Below are 25,592 nucleotides of genomic sequence, written 5' to 3'. Positions count from 1 at the left end.
ACGGTATGTTATCTCTTGGCCAGGGAACACGGTCCATTACTCTAATACAACCCAAGATTATATCTTTAAGGGATAGCAAAATAACCGATTTTCAAGCATCATTTCAGACTGGTTCAAAAACTTTATGTAAGAAAGATTGAAGATTCAGTAGTTATTCAAAAGCTAACCAATAAGTTATTGTGCAGACAGTTTGGTTTACAAGCATTCCATTGCTGTAAAGTTGACCAAAAAACCCCAGCTTATCTTATTATTAACCAAGTACCTAAAAACATACAGTTCTGTAAAGAACCAGAGCCTAAATAAGCTCTTATTAAAAACACTGCATAAAATCAAGTATTTTAATAAAAACATTTTGAGGTAAGATTAGGTTTCTTGATTCATCTGTCTTATTTAATCTAAAACGCCTTCTTCTTACAGGATACCTGGGTTTTGACTGTTAGGCATTTTCCAGTCAGACTGGCTCAAAATTCCAATAGTTTATAAGAAAAAGCATATTCACACTTTGAGACCACTTTATCCAAGGACTAATTAAACATGGAATTCTATCCCAACTTGTACAAACATGAGAATCAGTTCCGAAGTAGATCTTGCAATAATCCTATCACCAAATGAACAGGTTGTGTGAAGGCAATTAGTCTTCAGATCCACTGGATTCTACATTGTCTCTTTAAAAGCATAAGCATTAGCAATATTAGCATCCCACAAAATGCCGCTCCCCTAGGAAACCAAAGACCCAAGAACAACAGTTACTGCAGCGAACAAAGGTTCCAATATAACTACTTGACTCTTTCCCTAACTTTTCCTACATTTGTTCTTTTCCTGGGTGTTCATCGTTGTTAATTATTTTGGCAAAGTCCACTTCATAAGGTACAATAAAATGTGAAGATATCCTATGCAAACCCTTCCTATCGCAATGAAAAACTGAGAAGCTACAACGTATGGGTTCTGAATGCTGAAGTAGCCAAACTGCAATTTTGCTACGTATATTATTATTAAGAATGTTGAAACGCTTGCTGTATGTATAGAACACCATTTTAAAAGCTCTACATTCTTAAAAAAAAAATTAAAATCCAGTTTTAAAATGTGTTTAACATATGTATATAGAGAGACAAACACCTTATCTAAATATATAAAGAACAGCATCCAACTAAAATTTACAAAGTTTTCTCTCCCCATCCCAGCAAAAGGCACTGCATGGTTTAAATTGTGCAAACGTTTTGAAAGGTGTGGTGCAAGTAAAATCTGTGTTTGCTTGCTAAACCTCTGTATTCCTTATCTTTTATAATATGCTGCAAAGTATTGCTTTTAATTGCAATTGTGTCTGGCTTTTGCAAAGAAGAGAATGCCGTCAGTCCACAGAATTGCAGATCTCTTTTATTTTCTGGTTGAAGTCTTCAGGTTGATCAGCATACACATAATGACCAGCTCCAAGGATAGCCTATGGAAGAGGAGAAGGGGAAGGGGAATCAGTTTAAGGTCCTTGCAAGAAAAAGAGCTTTTCATAGCCAATGAAGTGGTTAAATTTTAGGTGATGTCAACTAAGTCATACAGTCGTACCTTGGATCCCGAACACCCCGGAGCTCAAGACGTTTCGGCTCCCAAAAGCCACAAACCCAGAAGTGAGTGTTCCGGTATGTGAATGTTCTTTGGAACCCAAACATCCAATGCGGCTTCTGCAGCTTCCGATTGGCTGCAGGAACTTCCTGCAGCCAATAAGAAGCTGCACTTTGGTTTCTAAACGTTTTGGAAGTCGAACGGCCTTCCGGAACGGATTCCGTTCGACTTCTGAGGTACGACTGTACTCAGAACAGACCACTGAAGTAAATTGATTTAAGCTACTTACGTCTATCAGTGACTTTACTCTTAGAACGGCTTCGTTGGCTATCGCCTACGAAAATATATCCTCTCCCCAAATCCACACTTTTGCAACAGCATGAGCAGAAACTCAGGTCAAGGGTTTCTGCCTTTACTTGCAGCCCCACTGTAAAACATCCAACTATTATCCAGTTCATGCTCGCTTTGACACAGGTGGCTCTGTAGAGCCATAACTTTTTAAGGTTCCAAGGTAAGCAAGCCACTATCATGCCCCTTTTCCAGTTTGGGATACCAGCACACTGCTGAAAATTTGCACCAGCGTAATGATAAAGAACCAAGTCCCTGCGCACACACATAATTTTAATTTCAACTTGAGTTCTGTCTCTAGCTGATAAAGTTGACAAAACCAAACAGGATGTAGGAGGAATTTGTGACAGGAATACTAAAACGCAAAATGCTTAATTGCTTCCTTCCACCCCAATTTCCTCTTTTCTCTCTGACTCGCCTTTTTCTTTAGATTGTGGTGCTGCAGGCAAAGTCTCTGTTCTCTCTATTTATGTGCAAAACTCAGTACATAGGAGACACTTTTAAATAAACTTCATTGAAATAAATTTTAGAAACAAGATGATGGTATTCTTGTTTATGATCTCCCCGCCTCCATCCCCCACAATCACGAGTCCTTAAACTAGTTTGCCCCAAACAGCAACTGAGGCTGTAAGAGTAATTTGACGAAGGCAAAAATCACTTTTAAAAAGGAAATGCAAAAGTTGTGTTACTCTTCAGGGGTGTTTCTTACACATACTATGCAAAAAATAGATTGGGAGGGGGAAGAGGAGAAATTAGTTTTAGATTTATTGGATTTTTTCCTATGGCAATCATGCTGAAGCTGGATAGAATAATATTCTTGAAGCAGCATTTTGCTGAAATTCACATTTTTGATGTTTGCCACTGGCCGTTGCAAGGTGCATCTATGTAAGTGTAGTAGCCTAACTTGCAGAAGTGGCTCTTCCCAAACCTGAAAAATTTGCAAGTGTTAAAGGGAACAGGTCAAGGGCAGAAATCCTCTTTACCCTTATCTGTTCAGCAAGGGGAATTTACCAGCATTACTGTAACCACAGATTCTCTGCAGCAAAGAAAACAAAGTTCTGAATCAATCTACATGGACACATATTACATTTTGCATTTATGCATGAAAGGTAGGGAAGTCTTACAGTAGTGCTCGCAAAGCGTTGTAAAGGGAAATTTCACTTTTCATTTTGGGTTTTAATTTTACGCTGCGATCTTACAATCCTAAAGCTGTCACTGAAAGACAAGAGGAGCAGGCAAATTCTTAGCAGCAAACACAGCGTCTAGAATGTCCCACTTACTATCGTTTTCACATATGAATTTGGTCGCAGAGACTGGATGGTTGTCCCCGAATTGCCATCTATGCACGATCGTGCTCCATAAATCACAGTGATAGGAATGTCTTGGTGCATGTGGGCAATCCGCTGCAGCATCGGTCTTTTCGCCCATCCATAGGGAACCGTCATGTTTTTGAAAGCCGTTTCACCACTTAAAAGATATCAATGAAAAACAAAGCTGAATTTTCTGGCACAAAGTACCTGGCCTATATCAATCTGCTACTCCCTAACACCGCAGTTCTTGTTTTTTTAAAAAAGCCTTCTCTGAGTTTTGTCCTACGTGAAGTATATTTAAAGTGAGAAAACACATCAAGGTTTGAAGCTTCCCATTAGCACAAACATCCATACAAAAACACATTTCCGGAAGTTAGAAGAAGAAGAGTTTGGATTTGATATCCCACTTTATCACTACCCGAAGGAGTCTCAAAGCGGCTAACATTCTCCTTTCCCTTCCTCCCCCACAACAAACACTCTGTGAGGTGAGTGGGGCTGAGAGACTTCAAAGAAGTGTGACTGGCCCAAGGTCACCCAGCAGCTGCATGTGGAGGAGCGGGGAAGCGAACCCGGTTCACCAGATTACGAGACTACTGCTCTTTAATGCTTTAAATAAGTACAGCAATAATGCAGGAGCCTTGCAAGTATAGGGCAGCAAAAAGAAAGACATATTGATGCTTAGGTGGTAGTACCACCAGCTCTCTCTCTCTCTCCATGGATAAGTTACAGGTAGGTAGCCGTGTTGGTCTGCCATGGTCGAAACATGTGTATCTGAAGAAGTGTGCATGCACATGAAAGCTCATACCAATAAAAAATTTAGTTGGTCTCTAAGGTGCTACTGGAAGGATTTTTTTTATTTCCATGGATAAGAAGCAGCTTCCTTGGGATGGAGTGCTAAAATCGTAAAACCATGGAGAGTATGGCAAATGTTCAATCAAAATGGCGCCAGAGGGCTGGCAAAGCAACCCCAAGACCTCTCATCCCAAAAGTTTGCTGAGCTGAGCAGCCCCCAGATGATTAAAGTGGATTTTGTAGCCCATCAGCTGGATTAATTAATGGCGAATAGGCAATTTATTTCAGTTTACTAAAAATCAAAACAAAATACCCCATTTATTATATTAAGCAATGTAGAAGAAAAAGTTGTACTTCAGTCCCACTTAACATTCCCTGCCATCTTTAAACAGGAAATTCTAACCTTTCCAGGAAGTAGACTTTGCCTGCCTGCTAGGGCAAGAGAGTTTTGCATGTGTAGGGAAGCCCGTAAGAATGCCTCTTATGCATCTTGGCTGGGCAAGGATATCACGGTCAAGGTTATTCTAGCTGGCAACCTACGCTACGTCACTTGCGCCGCCCCATGTGCTGCTACTGCTGTGAGCATCTAGGACTTGCTAACATATGCTTACCTTGGTGACTGCACATTGCAGTGGTAGATATATTCAGTGACCGTGTCGTCATCAAACATGGACGAGTACTTTCTCTTGAAGTCGGGCCTAATGCGCTGTACAAGGCTCAATCCTGTCATGAATCAAGGTGAAAAAGAATTAGAACCTGGCAGGTGGATGCAGGCTGGTGCTTTAAAAATGATCAGCAATGGTGCTTCGCAGCTGTGGATCGTCAAGAATGAAGATCTCCATCTCTCTCTTTATCCGGAGTGATCTGTCCCTGCCCCCCACCCCAGCAGCTAGAAGACAAATGGTGGGCTGCCGGCCTCCAGTATGTGCCCCCGTCCCCGATTACCCGCAGCCTTCAACAGCAACGAGAATGCAGCTCGCAACAGTTTTGTCATCTCAAGGAGAATTAAACATGGCTGATTCTGATCCCCACCTCCGCTTTACTCTGATGAGAGAAGCACAGGCCAGAGCAATTAGGCAGAATGGTAGTATCTGCGCACACTGAGCATCACTGCAGATGGCAGTCTCCTCCTCATATAACAGAACAAATACATCGTTACAGCATGTGAGGAAGCTGCAAAGCAGAAGCGATTCGGGAAGGAGTGCTTATGCTCAGCTACGGCTGTTCTTGGGAGTGGGACAGCCAGGCTTTGGCTGTCCATTCTCTGACCTGCCATCTGGACTGCTGCAATGCACTGTTAATGTGGGGCTGCCCTTGGAGACTGCCCAAAAACTGCAGCTAGTGCAGAATGTGACTGCTTGGATGGTGAGTGGGGGAGCCCATTGGGATCATGTGTCCTAAAAACACTGCACTGCCTACCACACTAGACTGCTGGTGTGTGGCAGATGGGGACTGAAAGCCGCCCTAAAGTCCAAGCTATTACATTTTCAGAACTGATGGCAGATGGTAATCCCTTTGTTAAGGAGGCAATGGCACCAGCACAAACCGCTAGCAAGCACTCACCAAAGGGTCCTGCTATTCTGAGACCAGCCAGTGGATTAAAAGGGGTTAAAACTGCTCCAAGTGCTTTGATCCAGATTGGAATGGGCCTCTCGTGTTCGGCACTGCAAGGCCTCTCTGGGAAACCCCACGGCTCCACTAATATGAGATGTTTTGCTCTGCAGGTATAAAAGTTAGGACGTTTTGTCAATAGGAACACACATATTATAGTGCACGTGGTATTTTACAGCCAGCATCACCAAGTGTATTTCTACCCCACCTTAGCTTTCAGATGAAATAATTTTAGGTTCCTCCTGCTCTTAACACAGAAAAGACTCCTGCCACCTGCTACTGCCTCAACTCCTTTTAAGTATTACTCTCCCTATAGAATAAATGCTCCAATTTCAAGAAACAAGAGATTATGGGCGGTCAAAATTTAAAGGACATTTACTGCGCAGCCGCTGGTAGTATTATGCAACCCAGAGTATTTCCTACAGTCTGTGCAAATCTGTGCTTTAACTTGTGGTTAGAGATAGCTAGCTATGATTCTATATGACACATAACCATATATGTGCAAGGGATTCTCCTGGAAGTAAATGTGTGTAAGATGGCAGCCTTGCTGGACTACTAAAATGTCACATCAGAATACAGTGGTGCCCTGCAAGACGAATGCCTCGCAAGACGGAAAACTCGCTAGACGAAAGAGTTTTCCGTTTTGGAGGTGCTTCGCAAAACGAATCTCCTATGGGCTTGCTTCGCAAGACGACAATGTCTTGTGAGTTCCTGCTGGTTTTTTTCCTCCCCCCCCTTTTTCTAAGCCGCTAAGCCGCTTATCAGCTGATCCGATCAGCAGATAAGCCGCTAAAAGCCGCTAATAGCGCTAATCCACTAATCCTTCAATGGGCCTGCTTAGCAAGACGAAAAAACCGCTAGACGAAGAGAATCACAGAACGGATTCTTTTCGTCTTGCGAGGCACCACTGTATTCTTGAGATACACTAGCCAATCACTAGGTATATGTCATTAGAAGATCTCAATACAGCTAAGGACTAAACAGATCTCCATATAAACACTCTCTTACCACCTGCATACTCTAGAATAACATTTGTAACTGTCCAGCCATATATGATCTGGAATTGGCTAAAGGTGATAAACTGCATGAAGAACTAAGATATGTATTCACTAAGGGACAAGCAAGGCTCAATTTTTCTTCAGAGTGAAAAGGGGTGCATCACCAACTAGCTGTTTTTATCACATGATACAAAACTGATATTTGTGCAAGGAAAGTCACCATCTTCATAGTGATGTGTTAGTCTTTTATGTCCCATTAGTGTTCTCTTCCTCTGCCACACTTGTACAGAATTAGAAAAGCAACAAGCATTTGCATGATCGTCCACTAAAGCATTCTTGCCTGCCTGCCTTTCCAGCTTTTTCTTTTAAAAAAAATATAAAGATGAGCAACAACAATCATCTAGACAGCTTAGTAATTTTGCATTAAATTTGTAGAGTTTACATCCAAGAAAAAAGGCTAGGATTGGGCTGCAAATTGGTTTGCAAATAGAAGTACACAATTTTTTAAAAGAAATTGTGGATCACCTGTAACTATTCTTGGCATGTTTGATTCCACCACTATACCATTACTGGTAAGAAACTCTTTTTCCTGAATACTATTACAGCCACCTGGTATGGAAGGTACTCAAAGCTGATAAGCTTGAACATCACATTTTCATCACGGATGCACAACTATCAAATCATACTTCATGCATCTGTATTTCATTTCTTAAAAGCCTGCCAGAAATATATCCCAACTAGTTTCCAGATAGTTTCATTGGGAATTGCCTGTTTAAGATTTGCATTCTGTGGCATTTAAGGAAAAGGTCAGCCTTCCTTCTTTACATAGAAAACTTCTCTTAAACATACTTGTCCTGCAGCATAAGGAATGGTATTTACTTCCTTTAAATGTAAAGCTCAACTCATTTTGCAAATATTTGTCCTTTATACTCCAATCCTTTGGGTTCGTCAGCATTCTAGTTCTTGAGAGATAGTGGTATCTGCCCAGTTAAACACATCAATTTCCTTAGAATATATGGCATTCCAGAGATAACCAAAGCAAATGATCACGTTCTATTTTAATTTCCAAAAACTGCCTACTTATTCAGCTCCAATAAGTTACACATTATAATGTAGTGGCTTAATCCAGCAATTGCTTCTGTAGCTCTGTAAAAGAGCACATGCTTTGCAAACAAAAATCCCAAGTTCAGTGCCGATTATCTCCAGGTCGGCCTGGGAAAGACTCCATTTAGAAACCCTGGAGAAACTGTTACCAGTCAGTGCAGGCAATACTGAACTATATGGGCCTATGACGAGAACCAATTGACCATTTGCCACAGCCACTGGCTAGAAATGAAAGCAGATGCCTCCAAGGAAAACGAGATATGACCTACGTAAAAGCATGAGCAGACATTCATGTTACCACCAGATATGTTATGTGGATTTTACAGCACCCCAAAAAATTCTACTGAGAGTCCCAGGGGTGTCAACTTGAATAAAATAATGGAGGTAAGCCAAGGTAAGCCCTGCATAACTGACCACAAAACACGGAACATGCACACCATCTGAATGGCAATGCCCATCAACTTTGGGGGGGGGGCTGGCCCCCTCAAATATTTTATTTGGGGGACTAAAGGGACTTGAGCCCCTCGGAATTGGCTCCTATCACTGAGACCATCCTGCTAGGAAACACATGCAAATAAATAAGCAACAATACTATGAAAGTCATTCAAGAATAGGGATTTACAAAGAAAGATGGAATTGTTTTGCTAACTCGCATGTGACCAGTTCTAGGTACTTGGCAGCCTTGGACAGGGTTTCAGTTCTGTTCAGACACTGCAGCTTTAGGTTAACCCATAGCTTCTTGACTTTGCCATCACAACCCATCTCCCCACTCCACCCCCAGTTCCTTTAGTGCTAATCTGTGGCCACCCAGAGGCTGTTGAGACTCTTGATTCCCATCACCCCTGACCATTGGTCATGCTGGCTGGGGCTGATGGGAGCTGAAGTCCAACAACATCTGAAGGACTACCAGCTAGCCAGCCCTGCTATTATTATTATTATTATTATTATTATTATTATTATTATTATTATTATTATCTGGATACCACCCTTCGTCTGACGATCACAGGGTGGTTTGCAACATAAAAACACAGAATAAACCAAACCAAACCAAATCAAAAACCCTCCTTTAGGTTCTGTTCTGTAGTTGTGCTCAAGCCCAGCTCATAATCCAAGCAGCTAACTCAGAAATGAGTATGCTATAGTTACTATTGTCCTGCACTTGTTATTCTGATATGTAACTAAAACATGCTTTCACCTAAAAGATTTTTTAAAAAAAATTCTGGCCAGTGTGATTGCATGCTGGTAACGTGACATGTGGTTGTGTAAAAACAGTGGGTAGTCTGGCTACACCACAACTTACAAGTACTCTGCGGCTACACCCTGGACACAAAATCGAAGGTACGCTGAGAAATTTGGGAGTAGAAAACACCCTACATTGCATGCAAGTGCAATCAGAGGAAAACATATGATGCAAGTTAAATACAATTTGCATTTTAAGTTTAAAGTTATGAAACTAGTTTTTCAACAATGCTCTATCTCAACCTCATTAGAGAATGTTTTCTAACCAGACTGCCTCATACAGGTATGACAATGTTATGCTGTCAAACCTATAACTGAATTTCAAATGAAATGCCGGAAGAACTTCCGCTCGTCTATTATTTTCAGATACCTTGATGGGTACTTCAGTGAGTAAGCAGCTGCCAGGAATCCTCCTAGGTTGTGCCCCAGTAAAATCATTCTGTCCAATCCCATTTTCCGCCTCCATTCTTCAATAGATTCTACAAACTGGTTTTCTGCTACTTCTGCGTCTGTGTCAAACTGCGGTCTACTGCTGCGTCCAAATCCCAAGAGATCAAATGCATACACAGTCCTGTTTTCACAAAGGTCTTCAAAGTTCAGTGCCCAAAGTCCAACACCTCCTCCGAACCCATGGAGGAGGACAAGGGGGGTTTTCTGAGAGAGGCTGTGGGAGAACGTTAGCGTCCATATTTTGTTTCCATTGGATATGAAGACATACTGTTTACTGTATGTACTTGTGATACCTGAAGAAAGAGAAGTGCAAATCTTATTAAACAACGATACCTAAACAGCCCTATAAAAATAAGGGCGTTTATTACAGCATGTCCACAGGCAGATACTCCCACTTTCATCATAGCATTTATAACAAAATCAGAATGGCAGGGATTAGTGCCAGCCATAAAGGTGGCAGAGTTACGTTATGAGGCTCACATTTCTCCTCCTTTTGAGGACTGTGTAGCCTTTGCACAACTTACAAGACCTCATAAAGGCAAGAATCTGTATAAGCCAAACATCCATCCCTTATGCTCTACATTCTCAAATGCTAAAGAACTAAACACAGATAGATCTGGAAGGATATCAGGGTTACAGAGTCATTTTTTAAAATTGCTGATAAACAAAGGTGTGGTACCTCAAGAGCCTCCTCTTTCGATATGAACGTAACCTGAACCCTGAGATCATCATCAACCAAGCAGTTGGTCCCTTACCTTTCCCGCCCCGACCTGGCCACAGTGATCCATGCAACAGTCATCTCCAGGCTTGACTACTGTAACTCGCTCTACGCGGGGCTGCCCTTGAAGCTGTCCCAGAAACTCCAGCGGGTACAGAATGCTGCAGCGAGGCTCCTCACAGGGTCTCTGCCATGGGAGCATATTCATCCAGTGCTTTTCAAGCTGCACTGGCTCCCGGTGGAGTACAGGGTCAGATTTAAGGTGCTGCTTTTGACCTTTAAAGCCCTTCACGGCCTAGGACCCTCGTACCTACGGGACCGCCTCGCCTGGTACGCCCCACGGAGAGCCTCAAGGTCCATAAATAACAACACCCTAGTGGTCCCAGGCCCTAAGGAAGTTAGATTGGCTTCAACCAGAGCCAGGGCCTTTTCAGCACTGGCCCCAACTTGGTGGAACGCTCTGTCTCATGAGACCAGGGCCCTGCAGGATCTGATCTCTTTCCGCAGGGCCTGTAAGACAGAGTTGTTCCGCCTGGCCTTTGGATTGGAGCCAATTTGATTCCCTCCGCCCCCTTTTTCTTTTTTCTTTTCCTTCTCCTGCAATGAGGCTCCATTTTAATATTTTAATGTTCCATTATTTTAATGTTGTATTTTATTTTTGTTTTTAAGTTGTAATCACTCATCTTGTTTTTATTATTGCTTGTAAGCCGCTCTGAGCCCGGCCTTGGCTGGGGAGGGCGGGGTATAAATAAAAAATTATTATTATTATTATTATCTTCTGAGGCCCTTCTTCGTGTGCCTCATTGAGAGGTCTAGTTGCAACACAAGAACAGGCCTTCTCTGCAGTGGCTCCCCTTCTGTGGAATGCCCTCCCCAGGGAAGTTCGCCTGGCTCCTTCATTACACACCTTTAGGCGCCAGGCAAAAACGTTCCTTTATAACCAGGCCTTTGGTTGATCTGATTGATAACCTATACCCTTTTAAAACATGTTTTTTGGGGGGTGGGGGCTATTGGGTTGCTGTTTTTATTTTTATTATGTATTTTTTGTGGTTTTATATTTTTATTCTGTGAACAGCCCTGATACCCCCAGGTATAGGGCGGTATATAAATTCAACAAATAATAATAATAATAATAATATCATGTTGGATTTGTATAGTACTATACTTGCTTATCTTTTGTTAAGTCCTTTTTTGTGCTCAAATAAGAGATTGCACAAATGAATTAATTTTAGGGAAAGGTAAAGAAAAAAGAAGGTAGGGCAATGGTCAAAAAGTGCAACAGTATCTCAGGACCAATCACACCAAAAGGAAAAATAAGGGGGGAAAGTTCAAAGACGGAACTCATATTGCAGTCCGCCCTACATCCTCAAAATTTTATTCACCGATGGCATTTATCTGGAGCAGATCTCACAAGAACTGCCTGTCTGGATGTGTAACTAGCACAACTTTGGTCCCACTCATTCTTCTTTTACGGGGAGGGGAGAAAATCAGCCTAATGAAAATTTCACAAAACCCTCAATCCCTAGCAGAAGATATCGACAACTGTGCTTTGAACAAGGCCTGATGAAAACCCCACCTTCTTTCCACGGTGCTCACGTGTAGTAATTCCTGAGGTTTCTTACCACAAAGTGCTTACATTTCAATATTTTCTCTTCAGCATCCTTAAGATGTACCAGTGATGTAGGACACCAAGCAGGCAGCCAACTGGACAGCCATCCTGACCTAGAGTAATGAGAGTGAAACGACTGTATTAAACACTCATATGCTACTAACTGTAAGTAGGCCGTGTGCAAGGGATTAAGAGTTCTTGGCTAATCACTGAAGGAGAGAAATGGAAACTCATTTGGACTTGTATTTGGCGGTCATCACCAATACACTCAGCAATATCTAAAATATCTTACACACAGTGTTAGAAACTCAGATATATAAGCTAGGTGACAAATGGCTCCTTAAGCCAACACTACAGTCACCAAAACAGAATGGCTAGTTGCCATTTTGGGGCAAGACGGCCCTAAAGCCTTATTTTTCAAATAATGCACTGACTGTGATTGATGCTTAGTTAAACATCTGGCTAGTTCAGTTGACAATATTCAGCTACGTTAAGAACTCCGAGAACTTAAAGAAGAAAAGTCACTTGATCCAGGGACAGCCCCCCCCATATGTACACACACACACACACACACACACACACACACACACACATTGGCCTATTCTTACTATTCAAAACAGAAGAACAACTGTGAGCAGGGCAGTGGGGTGGGGTAGGTAAAGAAAAGCTACAACAATTAGCTATAACATTCACCGCTCCTGCTCAGGCTGCGCATAAGAAGCATTTTGCTTCCTTGAATTCATTCTGATTATGCAGATAAAATATAACTGATCAAATTCTACAGGACGAGGTATTAGTGTGTGAAAGCAGTCCAGGTCCCAGGCATGCACCTCCAGATGGTGGAGATGTCAGGAGCTATCCTGGCGCCCAGGCATATTCATTTGGTCGCAAGTAGCCATCAGCCAGGCGCAAAATGCGCCTGGCTAATTTCAAACACTGCTTATACACCTTGCCGCCAAAAGCCGGTGGCAGTCAAAGCCAGTTCTAGTCGCACAAATCGCAAGTACCGCAGATCATAACATTTAGTAACATCTGGTACCTCACAAATCAGTGATAATTAAATTTAGCCTCATTAGGGGAATCCAAAAAGCACCTCTTGCATGGTGCCTACATCTGGGGTAAAACAGGTCTGCTGTGGGATGGTGGTTAGGAGTAAGGGCATGAAAAGGAGTGGTCAGGTCAGTGGAGCAAAGCAGGAAAACAACTGCCGTCTTGGTAGTTAATTATAGCACAGGGTAGGAAGAAACACTTTATCTCATTTATTTGTGTCTGTGCATTATTAGCTTGAATCATGACCTTACACAAAAGTTTTATGGCACAGGATATAAAACAGGTCACGTCCGAGGAAAGTCCATAGCCATTAGTTATACAACTGACCAGCTATGTGTGTGTGTGTGTACCTATACACACACCACACACCAAATTTTATACAATATGCTTGTTAAGTGCACCTATTGTCTCCATACATATGCATACATACATATGCTTTTTTTAAAAAAAACCACCACGCGTAACATAAATGACAATAATTTTTACATTTATATCTAGCCTCCCTCTCGTCACGAGACTCAAGGCAGGGTACGCAGACTGGCCAGGCAGTCTCATGTCCAGACAGGCACTGACCAAAATCAGACCCACTTAACAGCAGCAAGCCTGCTGTTATCTATCACATACCTTCAGACCGTGCTCTGGGACCTTTGAAAAAATAAAACAAAAACCCCTTCTGCCACCAAAGGCCTTGACCTTAATGCAACTTTTACACAAACAACTTATTTCTCAATCCTTCCTCCCGCTGCCTTCATTTAAACGTGCGCACGCAAAGGGAAATAAGTTTGACAAAAGTTCATTCTAGGTAACGGAGGCTAGAGCTCTAAAAAGCAAAATGTATCTATGGAAAGCCTCATGCACCAATAATGTGCATCGTCAATCCCCCTTGCCCACTGGCTGCATCACACCTTGCCCGGAAGGGACTGGGTTTGTTTGGGGGGTTTTCTGCAGGGGCATGGGTGCACAGAAAGGTGCAGCAGGAAAGGGGTCAGAAAAGTTTGTGCAAAGAGCACCACATACAGCCACCTGGAATCTGGCCATTTTTTGTGCGTGTTTGTTCTTTAAAGCGTATCTGAAACGGAGTATAGGCAATTCTAAACTTACCGTATTTTTTGCTCTATAAGACTCACTTTTTCCCTCCTGAAAAGTAAGGGGAAATGTGTGTGCGTCTTATGGAGCGAATGCAGGCTGCGCAGCTATCACAGAAGCCAGAACAGCAAGAGGGATTGCTGCTTTCACTGCGCAGCGATCCCTCTTGCTGTTCTGGCTTCTGAGATTCAGAAGATTTTTTTTCTTGTTTTCCTCCTCCAAAAACTAGGTGCGTCTTGTGGTCTGGTGCGTCTTATAGAGCGAAAAATACGGTACATGGTTGGACGTGGGTGGCACTGTGGGTTAAACCACAGAGCCTAGGACTTGCCGATCAGAAGGTCGGCAGTTCGAATCCCCACAATGGGGTGAGCTCCCGTTGCTCGGTCCCTGCTTGTGCCAACCTAGCGGTTCAAAAGCACGTCAAAGTGCAAGTAGATAAATAGGTACCGCTCCGGCGGGAAGGTAAACGGCGTTTCTGTGAGCTGCTCTGGTTCACCAGAAGCACCTTAGTCATGCTGGCCACATGACCCTGAAGCTGTACGCCGGCTCCCTCGGCCAAAAAGCGAGATGAGTGCCACAACCCCAGAGTCGGTCACGACTGGACCTAATGGTCAGGGGTCCCTTTACCTTTAAACTTACACGGGGTTTACGTTCCAGGGATAAGTGCGTACAGCCAAAACCACATCTAGTAAAAACACACTGGGTTCAATGATGGGCAGGACTGCCAAATTCTTTTTCCCCAGACTCCTGCCCTCTTAAAAAGGTTTTTGTTTGTTTTTGCCAAGCATGTAAAACAGAATGCACACAAGTTAAATGCGCGTAAGCAAAATAGCCAAGTCTCTAAAATTTTAAGATCTGATTTTTTAAAGATGTACAAACATACGTTTCAGAATATCTTGCATGCATGGAAGCATCAGACAATTTTTCCCCAGGCCTGCAATCCACAAAGAGATTGCAAACACCTGCGTTATTAATGTATTGCATTAATTGACTGCCTTTCTGTGCCAAGGTACCCAAGGTGGTTTGCAATTTTAAAGTACAGGCAAAGCCCAATTGACGTGCAGCCGATTGATGCGTGACTGCACATGTGTGCACCGCAGTAAACCAGAAGTGGCCGGAAAAGGGGGCACTTTTGGTGTGCTGTAGGGCACTATCCTGCCACCAATATCTCCATCAGGGTTTCCCAAACTTGGGACTCCTGCTGTTTTGGGACTACAACTCACACCACCCCTAGCTACCAGGACCAGTGTTCAGGGATAATGGGGATCATAGTCCAAAAAGAACTGGAGACCCAAGTTTGGGAAACTCTTGATCTATAGGAAGCCACTGAGGATGGTCATTAGAAGTCGTGGGGCAAGGTGTAACCAGACTGCTACTGGTGATGGTGTTTAAAGGGGATTAAGACAAATTCATGGAGGAGGGGGGTATACTATTAGTCATAGCCGCTCAATGCAACGTCTGGGTTCAAAGCCAGCACATCACTGAATACTGGTTGTTGAGGGCAAAGGATAAGGATCACTGCCTTCATAAACTGGCTTGGGGGTTTCGTAGCAACTCTTGGTTGCTGACAGCTACAGGGATACTAACCTAGATGGTGATCTGATCTAGCAAGGTGTGTGTTTGTGTGTGTGTGTGTGTGTGTGTGTGTGTGTGTGTGTGTGTGTATTAAGTGAGTGACCACATGCTCTATTAAACATGTCAACAGCAAACCCTCAAACCTATCATCTCACATTTGTAAACATGTGTACTAATACCCTTAAGATTGTCTGTAATATAGGCAAGTGACACATAAACTTTGCAGATATTGCCTGAGTAGAGGTGGTACAATGAATCAACTGTGCTGGAACAGAGAAATCAAAGTCCATTGCTCACAGTCATAAATGCGTACTTCCTGCCCTCAAAATGTACATGCAAGTCACTCAATTCTTTTTTGTACCTGGATGTTACAAACCACCCTTTTCCTGTGCATAGTATCAGTTAGCCCTTCAACCATCATCAAAATGCCAATGGGGTCAAAATTTTAGTACTACAAATTATTTCACAGACTACTCATGCTGTCATATTGTAGCGTATCTATAACAGAGGACGGATGGAAACCAGGAGATCTAGATGGGCAGGCAAGACACTTGATAATTTTCCAGATCCGCAGGCAGCCCCTTATGTTTCATAGGCTGTGACTCTGGAGAGTTCCCCGACCTTCAGGAGAGGCTTCTGGGGGATGCAGGGGCTGTTTCCAGAGAAGAGAACTGAAAACTGCTCTGTGCATGCACAGAGTACTATGCATGACGTTCTAAATCCAAGTCTTTATTAATATTGTTTTGCCTTGAGCTACTTTGTTTTGAAGTAGGGCTACGTATCTAAAATAGAATATGATTCTACAAAGTAAACTAAACTATAGTTTTTAAAAAGCATCCAGTTTTTTGAAAGCACAGGAACAAACCTTGGAGGTAGCTGCACTTGAACTTTAGATATAGTTCATGTGCCTGTCTAATTTGATTTCTTAATGCGCCTGGCTATTTTCAAACACTGTGTTGTAGCCCTCCCACTCAAGATCCCCAGAAGCTGGTATTCAGAAGCACTCTGCTGCCAACAATGGAAGAAATATTGCCATCATGACCAGTAGTCACTGACAGCTTCATCCTCCATAAATTTCACTAATCCATTTTTAATCCTCCCCGCCCTAAATTAGGATCCTCCAACAAACTACCCCACAGATTCATCAGCACTACAATTAGAACAGTATGCCTGGGATTCAGCAAGCGGATGCAGACTTGTCACTCCTCCCATTAATAAGAACAATTCTCTCCTGAAAATGAGCAGAGTATGGAGTTTTATGCAACCCATCTGGAGAAAGTACACTCATATTTTTAAGAAAGATGTTCTTTATTACAGAGAAGGAAGTAATAATAGTAATTTATTATTTATACCCCACCCATCTGGCTGAGTTTCCCCAGCCACTCTGGGCGGCTTCCAATCAAGTGTTAAAAACAATACAGCATCAAGCATTAAAAACTTCCTAAACAGGGCTGCCTTCAGATGTCTTTTAAAGATAAAATAGCTACTTATTTCCTTCACATCTGAAGGGAGGGCGCTCCACAGGGCAGGCGCCACTACCTAGAAGGCCCTCTGTCTGGTTCCCTGTAACCTCACTTCTCGCAATGAGGGAACCGCCAGAAGGCCCTCAGCGCTGGACCTCAGTGTCCAGGCAGAACGATGGGGGTGGAGACGCTCCTTCAGGTATACAGGACCGAGGCCGTTTAGGGCTTTAAAGGTCAGCACCAACACTTTGAATTGTGCTCGGAAACGTACTTGGAGCCAATGCAGATCTCTCAGGACAGGTGTTATGTGGTCCCGGCGGCCGCTCCCAGTCACAAGTCTAGCTGCCACATTCTGGATTAATTGCAGTTTCCGGGTCACCTTCAAAGGTAGCCCCACGTAGATCGCATTGCAGTAGTCCAAGTGTCAAATACTTACTAAGGAATTCTTTCTTTTTTGTCTTCTTGAGAATAGTAAACCCCCACTGCAACTTCAAGTAACTAACCTGTTTTCCTATAGCGAGAAGACCCTGCAGCATCCCCCCCAGAATGCTGTTTCACTTCAATAATTTAGTTGCTGGGTGGCACACTACAAACATATGTGAGAAATGAAATACAAAATAAAAGTAGTTAAGGAATGTCAGCACGTTCTACTATTGAAACCATGCCAGTATCCTGACCTTCATACAAGCCTGGTTTATTTGCATGAGGAAAACATTTTCTACAAACTTAATCCAGTTTAAACCACAACACTTCATTTTGCAACCTTAAACAACCACCGCTCCTATTCCCAGATTTCCACACAGGGCTCAATGATTGTCTTGTCGCAGAAAGGAAGTGACAGAATCCAGCATGCTTTGCTAGCTAAGCATTACTGTGAATGGAGATAGCGACTTCGAGAGACAGCGAATTGAAGATCTGGCCGCAGTGGTCTTTAGTGTTTGCACAGGAACGAAGTTGAAACTGGCACTGGTATAAAATGCGGCACTGTGGAGGCAGCACATTTCAAATTCTACTTCGATGACAGAATTTTACAGCTGACTGACATGGAGAAACACGAAACCTTTTGAATACATTATTTTAAAGAGCATTTCCATTCAGTTTGCTTTCTGGCTTATATAAAGGAGAAAGGTGGGTGGGGCAGAACAGAAGTCATCTCCTGCCCATGAAGACATGAGAGGAGTAAGGGACATAATATATGGAAAGTCAGGTTTCATAATTAAAAAAGCACAGTGATATAGCCAAATGCCTCCTGGGCATTCAGTGTTATGAACCAGTCCATAAGGCTTTTCACAGAAGGATAATAAATTTGGCATCATGCTACTACCACATCCTGTGATGGTATATATGAGCACACTCCAGGAAAACCAGTAACCACCACATAGCACCCTTACATCGTCACACAATGACACTGTGCAAAAAATAACCTGAGGCATAACCTAGTAATTCAAGAGCCACGTTGCAAGTAATGTCAGCTCAAAACCACATCCCTCATATTGTAGAGTCAGGTGTAAGAATGCAATTTTAAAATAAAACTAAATAAATAGAACAGTAGAGCACACTAAAAGTGTGTGTGTGTGTGTGTGTGTGTGTGTGTGTAGAGCTGAGGCAATGGGCAAAGTTGCTAAAATTATTTAGGAAGCTACCAAAAACTGAAGACAGGTTTTGAAGCTCCAATTTTATATCAGATCTGAGTAACTGCTCAGAAGATCCAAATGGAACACAGTGGAACACAATTAATCCATGCAATAAATATTACTGAGGAACGAGTTTATTCACATTAATAAGTATACATCATTTTCCTTTGGCTGGGGAACACAGCCAAAGAGTGGGCATCCAATTAAATCCCTCATTGCATGCTAGCAGGAGAGTTTGCAAGAGGAAATGGATCTCAAGACCCAACAGCAACAACAGGTCCATAGAAAGGAAAACGGTACCATGGTACAGAGGGTGGAGACAGCTCCTGGTGCTGGATTAAGATTACTTTGAAGTGACTCGGGATAATCTGAGTCACTTGCACTATGAGCAGTTAAACTATCAGAGTCACATATACTGCTGCAGATTAAAAACACCATGTTCGCCGCAACCATTGTTTATCGAGCTGCTCCTGACAGGTAGTTCATTCCAAAGATATCTCAGATGGGGCTTCGTTCCTCACGGTGGGTACATTTAATCCGCTTCTGCGAGCTTATCTTTAAAACAAAGTAGTGGGTTATAGTTCCTACCCTGGAGAGGAATACCAAGGGAGGGGAGGGAGCTACTGCACAATATTTCTAGGAAGTGTTCTGTACGCCAGCTGTTCCAAGAGCCCTTGGCAGATAATTGCAGAACGTTGCTACATTAGGTCAGAGGTAAAAACAGCTCTTTCCTTGTATAATTATTGCCTCTTGAACTTTGTATTGAGAAAAGATGGCACTCAAGCAATCAAAGGGGGGAAAAATTATTATAGAAGAGAATTCGTCCACCCGGAGTTTTCTAAGCACACAACTGGAGAATTACATTGGCCCTTGACTTGCCAAACACCAACATGAGATTGTAAATAAGATAGGCCATTTAAGGGTTTCTCTTGTTTCCTCAGCCTCCATGATATTAGGACCAATTCTAATAATCTGCTGCGGACGTAGTGTATCTTGATTTCAGTAAGGCTTCTGACAAAAGTCCCCTGTGATCTGTTTGCAGAAAAGCTGGCAAAATATGGGCTGGATGAGGTTAACTGTTAGGTGGATTTGTAGCTGGTTGACTGGCTGAACTCAAAGAGTGCTTTCAAATGGTTCCTCAACATCCTGGAAAAAAGGACAAGTGGTGTACCGCTGAGTTCTGTTCTGGGTGGGTCTGTTGCTGTTCAACGTCTTTATAAATGACCTGCCTGAAGGATCTGAGGGGATGCTCATCCAATTTGCAAATGACCCCAAACTGGGAGGGGTAGCTAATGCCGCAGAAGACAGAATTGGGATTCAGGATGACCTTAACGGATTTGAAAGCTGCACCAAAACTAACAAAATGAATTTCAACAGGGTCTACACTTAGGCAGGAAGAACCAACTGCACAAATATACAATGGGGGGAAACCTGTCTTGCCAGTAGTACATGTGAAAAGGATCTAGGGGTCTTAGTAGACCACAAGCTTAACATGAGTCAACAGTGTGATGCAGCAGCAAAAATGGCTAACCTTCTCTATGTGAAGCAATTGCTATACCACTGAGCTAAGGTCCTTCCATGTGACATCAATTTTATGCAAGTTCCTTATTGTCTCAGGTCTTGGTTGTATTCAAACCAATGGCTAGCTGCCTGCCTTCTGAAAAGCACGACAGGAGACCAACAAGCTGCACTAGTACATTCAGGCTGCTTACATGAACTGCCACACATTGTTTGCTAGAGTGGCAAACAATAAAATAAAATAATCCCCCAAGGTATTTTTTTTACTTGCAGAGGGATGAAGGCTACAACTGAAGCTATATAGCACTGTGTGGAATCTGCAGCCCTCCTTTTAATGAGCTTTTCAGTCTCATATCTCAAATCCTCATACTAGTCCATGATCTACATTTGCTTCCTATTGTCAAGGGTATACTAAATGCCCTGATTCAGATGGAACAGAAAAACAGACCTGGGTGTCATCTACATATTGATCACACCGAAACTACTGAGGACAGCGCCCAGTATGGGGAACATGACAACACCCTGACAAACAACACACCACAGTTTCCATGGTGCGGAACAGTGGCCTTCCATAATCACTTTCTGGAAGCTGTCCTGGAGATAGGAACAGAATCGCTGAAGTACTGTGCCCGCTCCCCCGAGATGCTCCAGAAGGATTCTGTGGTCAACAGTATAAAAAGCTGCTGAAAGTTCAAGCAAAACAACCAGGGTCACACCTACCACCGTATCTCTCCCAGCTGATGGAGTCAACTAGGGCAAAGAAGGCTTTATCAGTGTTATGGCTAGGCCTGAAGCCAGAGCAACATGAACCCAAGTATTTGGTTACCCAAGTACCATATTTTTTGCTCTATAAGACTCACTTTTTCCCTCCTAAAAAGTAAGGGGAAATGTGTGTGCGTCTTACGGAGTGAATGCAGGCTGTGCAGCTATCACAGAAGCCAGAACAGCAAGAGGGACTGCTGCTTTCGCTGCGCAGCGATCCCTCTTGCTGTTCTGGCTTCTGAGATTCAGAATAATTTTTTTCTTGTTTTCCTCCTCCAAAAACTAGGTGTGTCTTGTGGTCTGGTGCGTCTTATAGAGCGAAAAATACGGTAATCAATTTCTTCCAAGAATGCTGGAAGCTGGAGCCTGCCACTCTCTCAAGCACCTTGCCCCAAAGGGGCACAGGGAGGTCTTCTTGAGGAGTGGGTACGCCACTGCTTCCTTCAAGGCAGATGGAACTTCTCCCTCCTCCAGTGAAGCAATAATCAGTCCTTGGCAGCACTTCAAGCAGCTTGTCCACATCCTCAGGCCACAATACTCCAGACTGCTCCAATATAGATGGAACCCTAGTAGGGTGCAATACCCAGCCTAAACTCCACCAGGGAATGATCTATTCATCACAACGAACTCACAAATGAGCCCCTGATTTGCTCTGTGCCCCTCCAAAAAAAGGTCAAGTGTATGTCAGGCAGGGCTGGGGGATACCTGGTTTTCAACATCTCAATATACTGATATATCACAATATCTGAAATAAGGGTGGGGCTATGCAGAGGCACTGGTTGGCTTCACGGTTTCCCCACATTGTGATTGTTGCACAGCACAATTAAGATAAGTGATATAATGCCAGATCTAAAATTGTGAAACCAATATTACAATATGGTCTTGAAACATGTTTTGGATGATATATTGCCCAGCCCTAATGTCAGGCCACATGTGTTGTGCCATTAATGGTGAAATTGCAGCTGCAAGGCTCCAATCTGGAACTTGTTCCAAATTTGGATCGCGAGCCCATGCCTGCTTTCTGCTGAAAATCACTCCTCCCATTCTGGCTGCTCTTTGCCTGCAGAGATGTTGATTATAGTAAGCATCACTGTTAGGCAGGCATAGGCAAACTCAGCCCTCCAGATGTTTTTGGACTACAACTCCCAATGGTCAGGGATGATGAGAACTGTAGTCCCAAAACACCTGGAGTGCCGAGTTTGCCTATGCCTGCTTTTAGGGGTAAAAAGCAGCCAGGAGGGAGTGGTCTTTAGCAGGAAACAGGCAACTGACTATGAGTAACAATTCATCCATTAACGCTTTTTTCTCCAAAGCAGAAGCAGCCAAATTAAAGATTTCTGTTAGACCCTTACCAAAAGAGCCATTGAGAGGAGCATGTACAGTTTAAAATCCTCATAGCACTGTGATTCTACATGCAATTTTGACATGCATTATTCTTGATCTACCACAATGCTGGGCATAACGAAACTGCTGAAGAAACACATAATGGGGGGCAGAGGTTACATGACTGGCTCACCCTGTAGAATGTGACTAAGTGCAGCAATAGAAATTAATACCATGCAAATCAGTCATATGACATCAAATATCACACAGGTATCTCACTGATTTCATTTCCCAGAACAAGAGACGTGACTGTCTTATTGGGCATGTCCAACAGGGCAAGGTAGTTCAAACTAGGTTTTTCAACTGGTGCGGCACTGTGGCAAAGAGACTATATATAAAAAATAATAATAAGAGGAGCACAACAGCGTCCTCCCCACTTGGGCTTTCCAGCAACGGATATCCAGGGGCATATCACATATATATTGGCATCATATAGATATAATGGTTAATAGCCATTGGCAGCTTAATCCTCCATGAATTCACCTGATCCCTTTTTAAGCTTCCATACTGATAGTCATTACTACATATTTTGGTAATGAATTTCATAATTTAGATACGAGCTGTGTGAAGTGCTTCTTTATATCTATCCAAAGTCTTCCTAGATTCAGCTTGTTATGACTTGAACAGGTCTCTACCACTTCACAGAAACTACTGAACATTTGCAAAGCTAAGCAGGGTCTGGTATGGCTTCAAATTGGATGGGGAACCATGTGTTGAGATTCCTGTATTGCAGGGAGTTGGACTAAATGACCGTCAGGATCCCTTCCAGCTCTACAGTTCTATGAGAAGAAGAAAAACTTCTATCCACTAGTTCAAATCTCAAACCAGCTATGAACTTACAAGAAAGTCCATGTCCCTTTTTGCAATAAGCACATAAATCTTACCTGCCTTGAAGGAGGATTGTACAAATTACAGAAACAATGCACACGAAACAGCTTGAATCCCCTCAAACGCTATATCAAAACTAAGCATTAATTTGTTATTTTTGGTTTGTGTAGGTCAAGTGTGCACTTGGGAGACAACTATGATTTGTGGGAATTGTTTTGTGGCAGAACAGAACATATACATCATGGAGAACAGACAAACTCAAGGACCTGAAATAACCAGGACAGCAGGTACTTAACACATAATGTGCATTGTGATCTAATTATACAAAGGCCAACAGTACAAGTTCTTGGAGAACAAATAAACTATTGTAATCTATACTTGGGATAAGCTAAGTAGCAGAGGAAATAAATGTAAAGACTAAACTATTTTGCAATATATACATAAGAATAATTGAGGGTACACAGCAGGAAGCTTAGAGGGGCAAGGAGAATTTGAGAAAGCATAATACTGAGTATTTATTGAGTTGGGTTTGTATTTTGAAAAGATGGAAGGAATGGGAAAGTGGGGATTATAGCTCAGTGGTAAAGCACATGCTTTTCACACAGAAAGTTCTAAATACACCCCCTGCCATGTCTACATAAAAGTATCTGATAGAAGATGACCTGAAGAGATGCAGGAGAGCTGTTACCAGTCAGTCTAAGTATTATTATTATTATTATTATTATTATTATTATTATTATTATTATTCTCTGCCTTTTTCCCTGACAGGAAATAAAATAAAATGCTAAAAACATAAAACTAAAAGGCAATTAATTAGAATAAATATTAAAGATCTATAAAAACATATAGATAATTACAATGAAAACAGCATGGCGCCTGTGTTTTCATTAAAAGTTCCCAAAAGCCTGTTGAAATAAGGTCTTCTTCACCTGCTGGTGGAAGGACAAGGAGGGAGCTAATAGACACAATTGATGTAGAAGATGGAGAAATATGTGAAACTAGAGAACAACATATCTAGGTAAGATGCTACTAAATATACATCAGTGACTGAGAAGGCAGAAGCAGTATGTCTATCAAAGGTGTTTTTTGAGGAGACAGGCTGAAGATCCAGGTACTGTACAAGGAAGTACAAAATGGATAATACATATACAAAAATTATAAAAAGTGGGTGCAGACAAAGTTCAAAAGATAAAGTCAGCGGAAGGTGGGGGTTTGAGCATATGGAATCCTGTGCAAAAATGAGGCATTTTTTAGGTTGTCAAGTGCATTTGAATGATTTCTGGAGAAGCCATATGGGAAAACAGCAAAAAACCTGCTTTAGAGACAGCACAGTATATGGATATGCCAGCATCTATCATTGTGTATCAATACAGTTAGAATAATATACACACACATCTGAGTACACGGTACTCCTTGCTTTGATTCCTTGGTTTAGCAAACTGGTCCCCCAAACGCCAAGGCCTCACTAGGAGACGTCTGAAGGCAGCCCTGTTTAGGGAAGTTTTTAATATTTGAAGTTTTATTGTGTTTTTCATATTCTTTTGGGTGCCACCCAGAGTGGCTAGGGAAACCCAGCCAGATGGGCAGGGCATAAAAATTATTATTATTATTATTATAGATAATAAATTTATTTTTATTATTATTATTGGAGCGCAAAGGCACCAGAAACACTTGTTATGCCTACGATGTAAGGAACTCACATTTCTAGAGAAGCCTTTATGGGAAAACCGCCCAGCTGCTTGAGAGACAGCACAGATCTTGCTGGCCTGCCTGCCTGCCTATGTGGCAGCATCAAACTTCTCCCCATGGCTCCATCCCCAAATCAATGTTTTGGAGAGGGAACCACAGGGGAAGATGGCTGGGTTTCAACACCCCTGTTTTAATAAAAGAAGAGGGGGGCACCTTTAAATCAGCCCCTTATTCCCAGCAATAAAATAACACTACCTCACCCACCCACCCCTTTTCCCCCCTTTTATTTTTCTTTTTTAAAAAGGACCTTTAAATCAGCCCATTATTCCCAGCAATAAAATAACACTACCTTCACACACACACCCTTTCCCCCCCCCCTTTTCTTTTTTTTAAAAAAGGACCTTTAAATCAGCCCATTATTCCCAGCAATGAAATATAGGGCTACCCAAGTTGGGTCCTGAAGGATGCGATGGAGGGGACACTTCCGCGTGTTTACATGGGCTAACAAGAGCGCGCGGGGGGGCGGTTACGTAAGGCGTCCTCCTCTGCACTTGCACCTGCCTCACACAGGTGCCCCGCAGCACAAAACGGAGGCGCGTCTACATGCGTGTAGCCGTGTGTGTGTGTGTGAGCGTTTGCGTGTGTATCCTCCGCCCGCCTGTTTCGCCGAACTGGCCTCCCCCCCCCCGCCCCTTCCCCACACTCACCCTTCGCCGACCGACTCCGGGCTCTCGTCGTCGGCCATAGCGGCGCGGAGGTGGCGTCCGGGAGCCGGTCCTGGGGCAGCAGCAGCCGGGAGCGCGCCGACTGACAGAACGACGGCCGCGGCGGCGGCGGCCATCACGGGACCCGCCCGACGGGCCGTCGTCGC

General features: G+C 42.9%; 2 protein-coding genes and 1 long non-coding RNA gene across 5 annotated transcripts in view; 1 reads left to right on the top strand and 2 right to left on the bottom strand.

The window, feature by feature from the left end:
• Nucleotides 1-24,395, top strand: part of LOC308570208 (uncharacterized protein) — a 147,297-nt gene extending 122,902 nt beyond the window's left edge. For all 3 annotated transcript variants that reach the window (XR_014000971.1, XM_081165040.1, XM_081165041.1), the window contains 2 exons: nucleotides 23,203-23,319; nucleotides 23,801-24,395. Coding sequence is in view for 2 of the 3 variants with exons in the window: in XM_081165040.1 (XP_081021166.1) it covers nucleotides 23,203-23,319; nucleotides 23,801-23,820 (137 nt within the window). In the remaining variant the exon portion in view is untranslated. The remainder of the gene's footprint in view (nucleotides 1-23,202; nucleotides 23,320-23,800) is intronic.
• Nucleotides 102-25,592, bottom strand: ABHD5 (abhydrolase domain containing 5, lysophosphatidic acid acyltransferase). The gene is made up of 7 exons (XM_081164813.1): nucleotides 25,429-25,592; nucleotides 11,761-11,846; nucleotides 9,327-9,699; nucleotides 5,568-5,722; nucleotides 4,616-4,727; nucleotides 3,183-3,369; nucleotides 102-1,438 (listed from the first exon to the last, which is right to left on the bottom strand). Exons 1-7 carry the CDS (start codon nucleotides 25,560-25,562, stop codon nucleotides 1,349-1,351), a joined length of 1,137 nt encoding a protein of 378 aa, XP_081020939.1. The 5' UTR covers nucleotides 25,563-25,592; the 3' UTR covers nucleotides 102-1,348.
• Nucleotides 18,660-20,897, bottom strand: LOC308570337. The gene is made up of 2 exons (XR_014001139.1): nucleotides 20,780-20,897; nucleotides 18,660-19,096 (listed from the first exon to the last, which is right to left on the bottom strand). It is a non-coding gene; the product is annotated as an uncharacterized lncRNA (long non-coding RNA).

Source organism: Podarcis bocagei (genome assembly GCF_964188305.1).
Source record: "Podarcis bocagei genome assembly, chromosome: 12".
Classification (NCBI taxonomy): domain Eukaryota; kingdom Metazoa; phylum Chordata; class Lepidosauria; order Squamata; family Lacertidae; genus Podarcis; species Podarcis bocagei.
Note: the sequence above shows the minus strand (reverse complement) of the source record. Positions and strands in the feature narration are given on the sequence as shown.

Bases quoted from the DNA above. Each gene is read 5' to 3' on its own strand.
- ABHD5 (XM_081164813.1), bottom strand. From the start codon at position 25,562: ATGGCCGCCGCCGCCGCGGCCGTCGTTCTGTCAGTCGGCGCGCTCCCG. The intron at 11,847-25,428 runs GTGAGTGTGGGG...TCATTACTCTAG, and splicing joins CCGGAGTCGGTCGGCGAAGG to GTCAGGATGGCTGTCCAGTT. The intron at 3,370-4,615 runs GTAAGCATATGT...ATATCTTTTAAG, and splicing joins TGCAATGTGCAGTCACCAAG to TGGTGAAACGGCTTTCAAAA.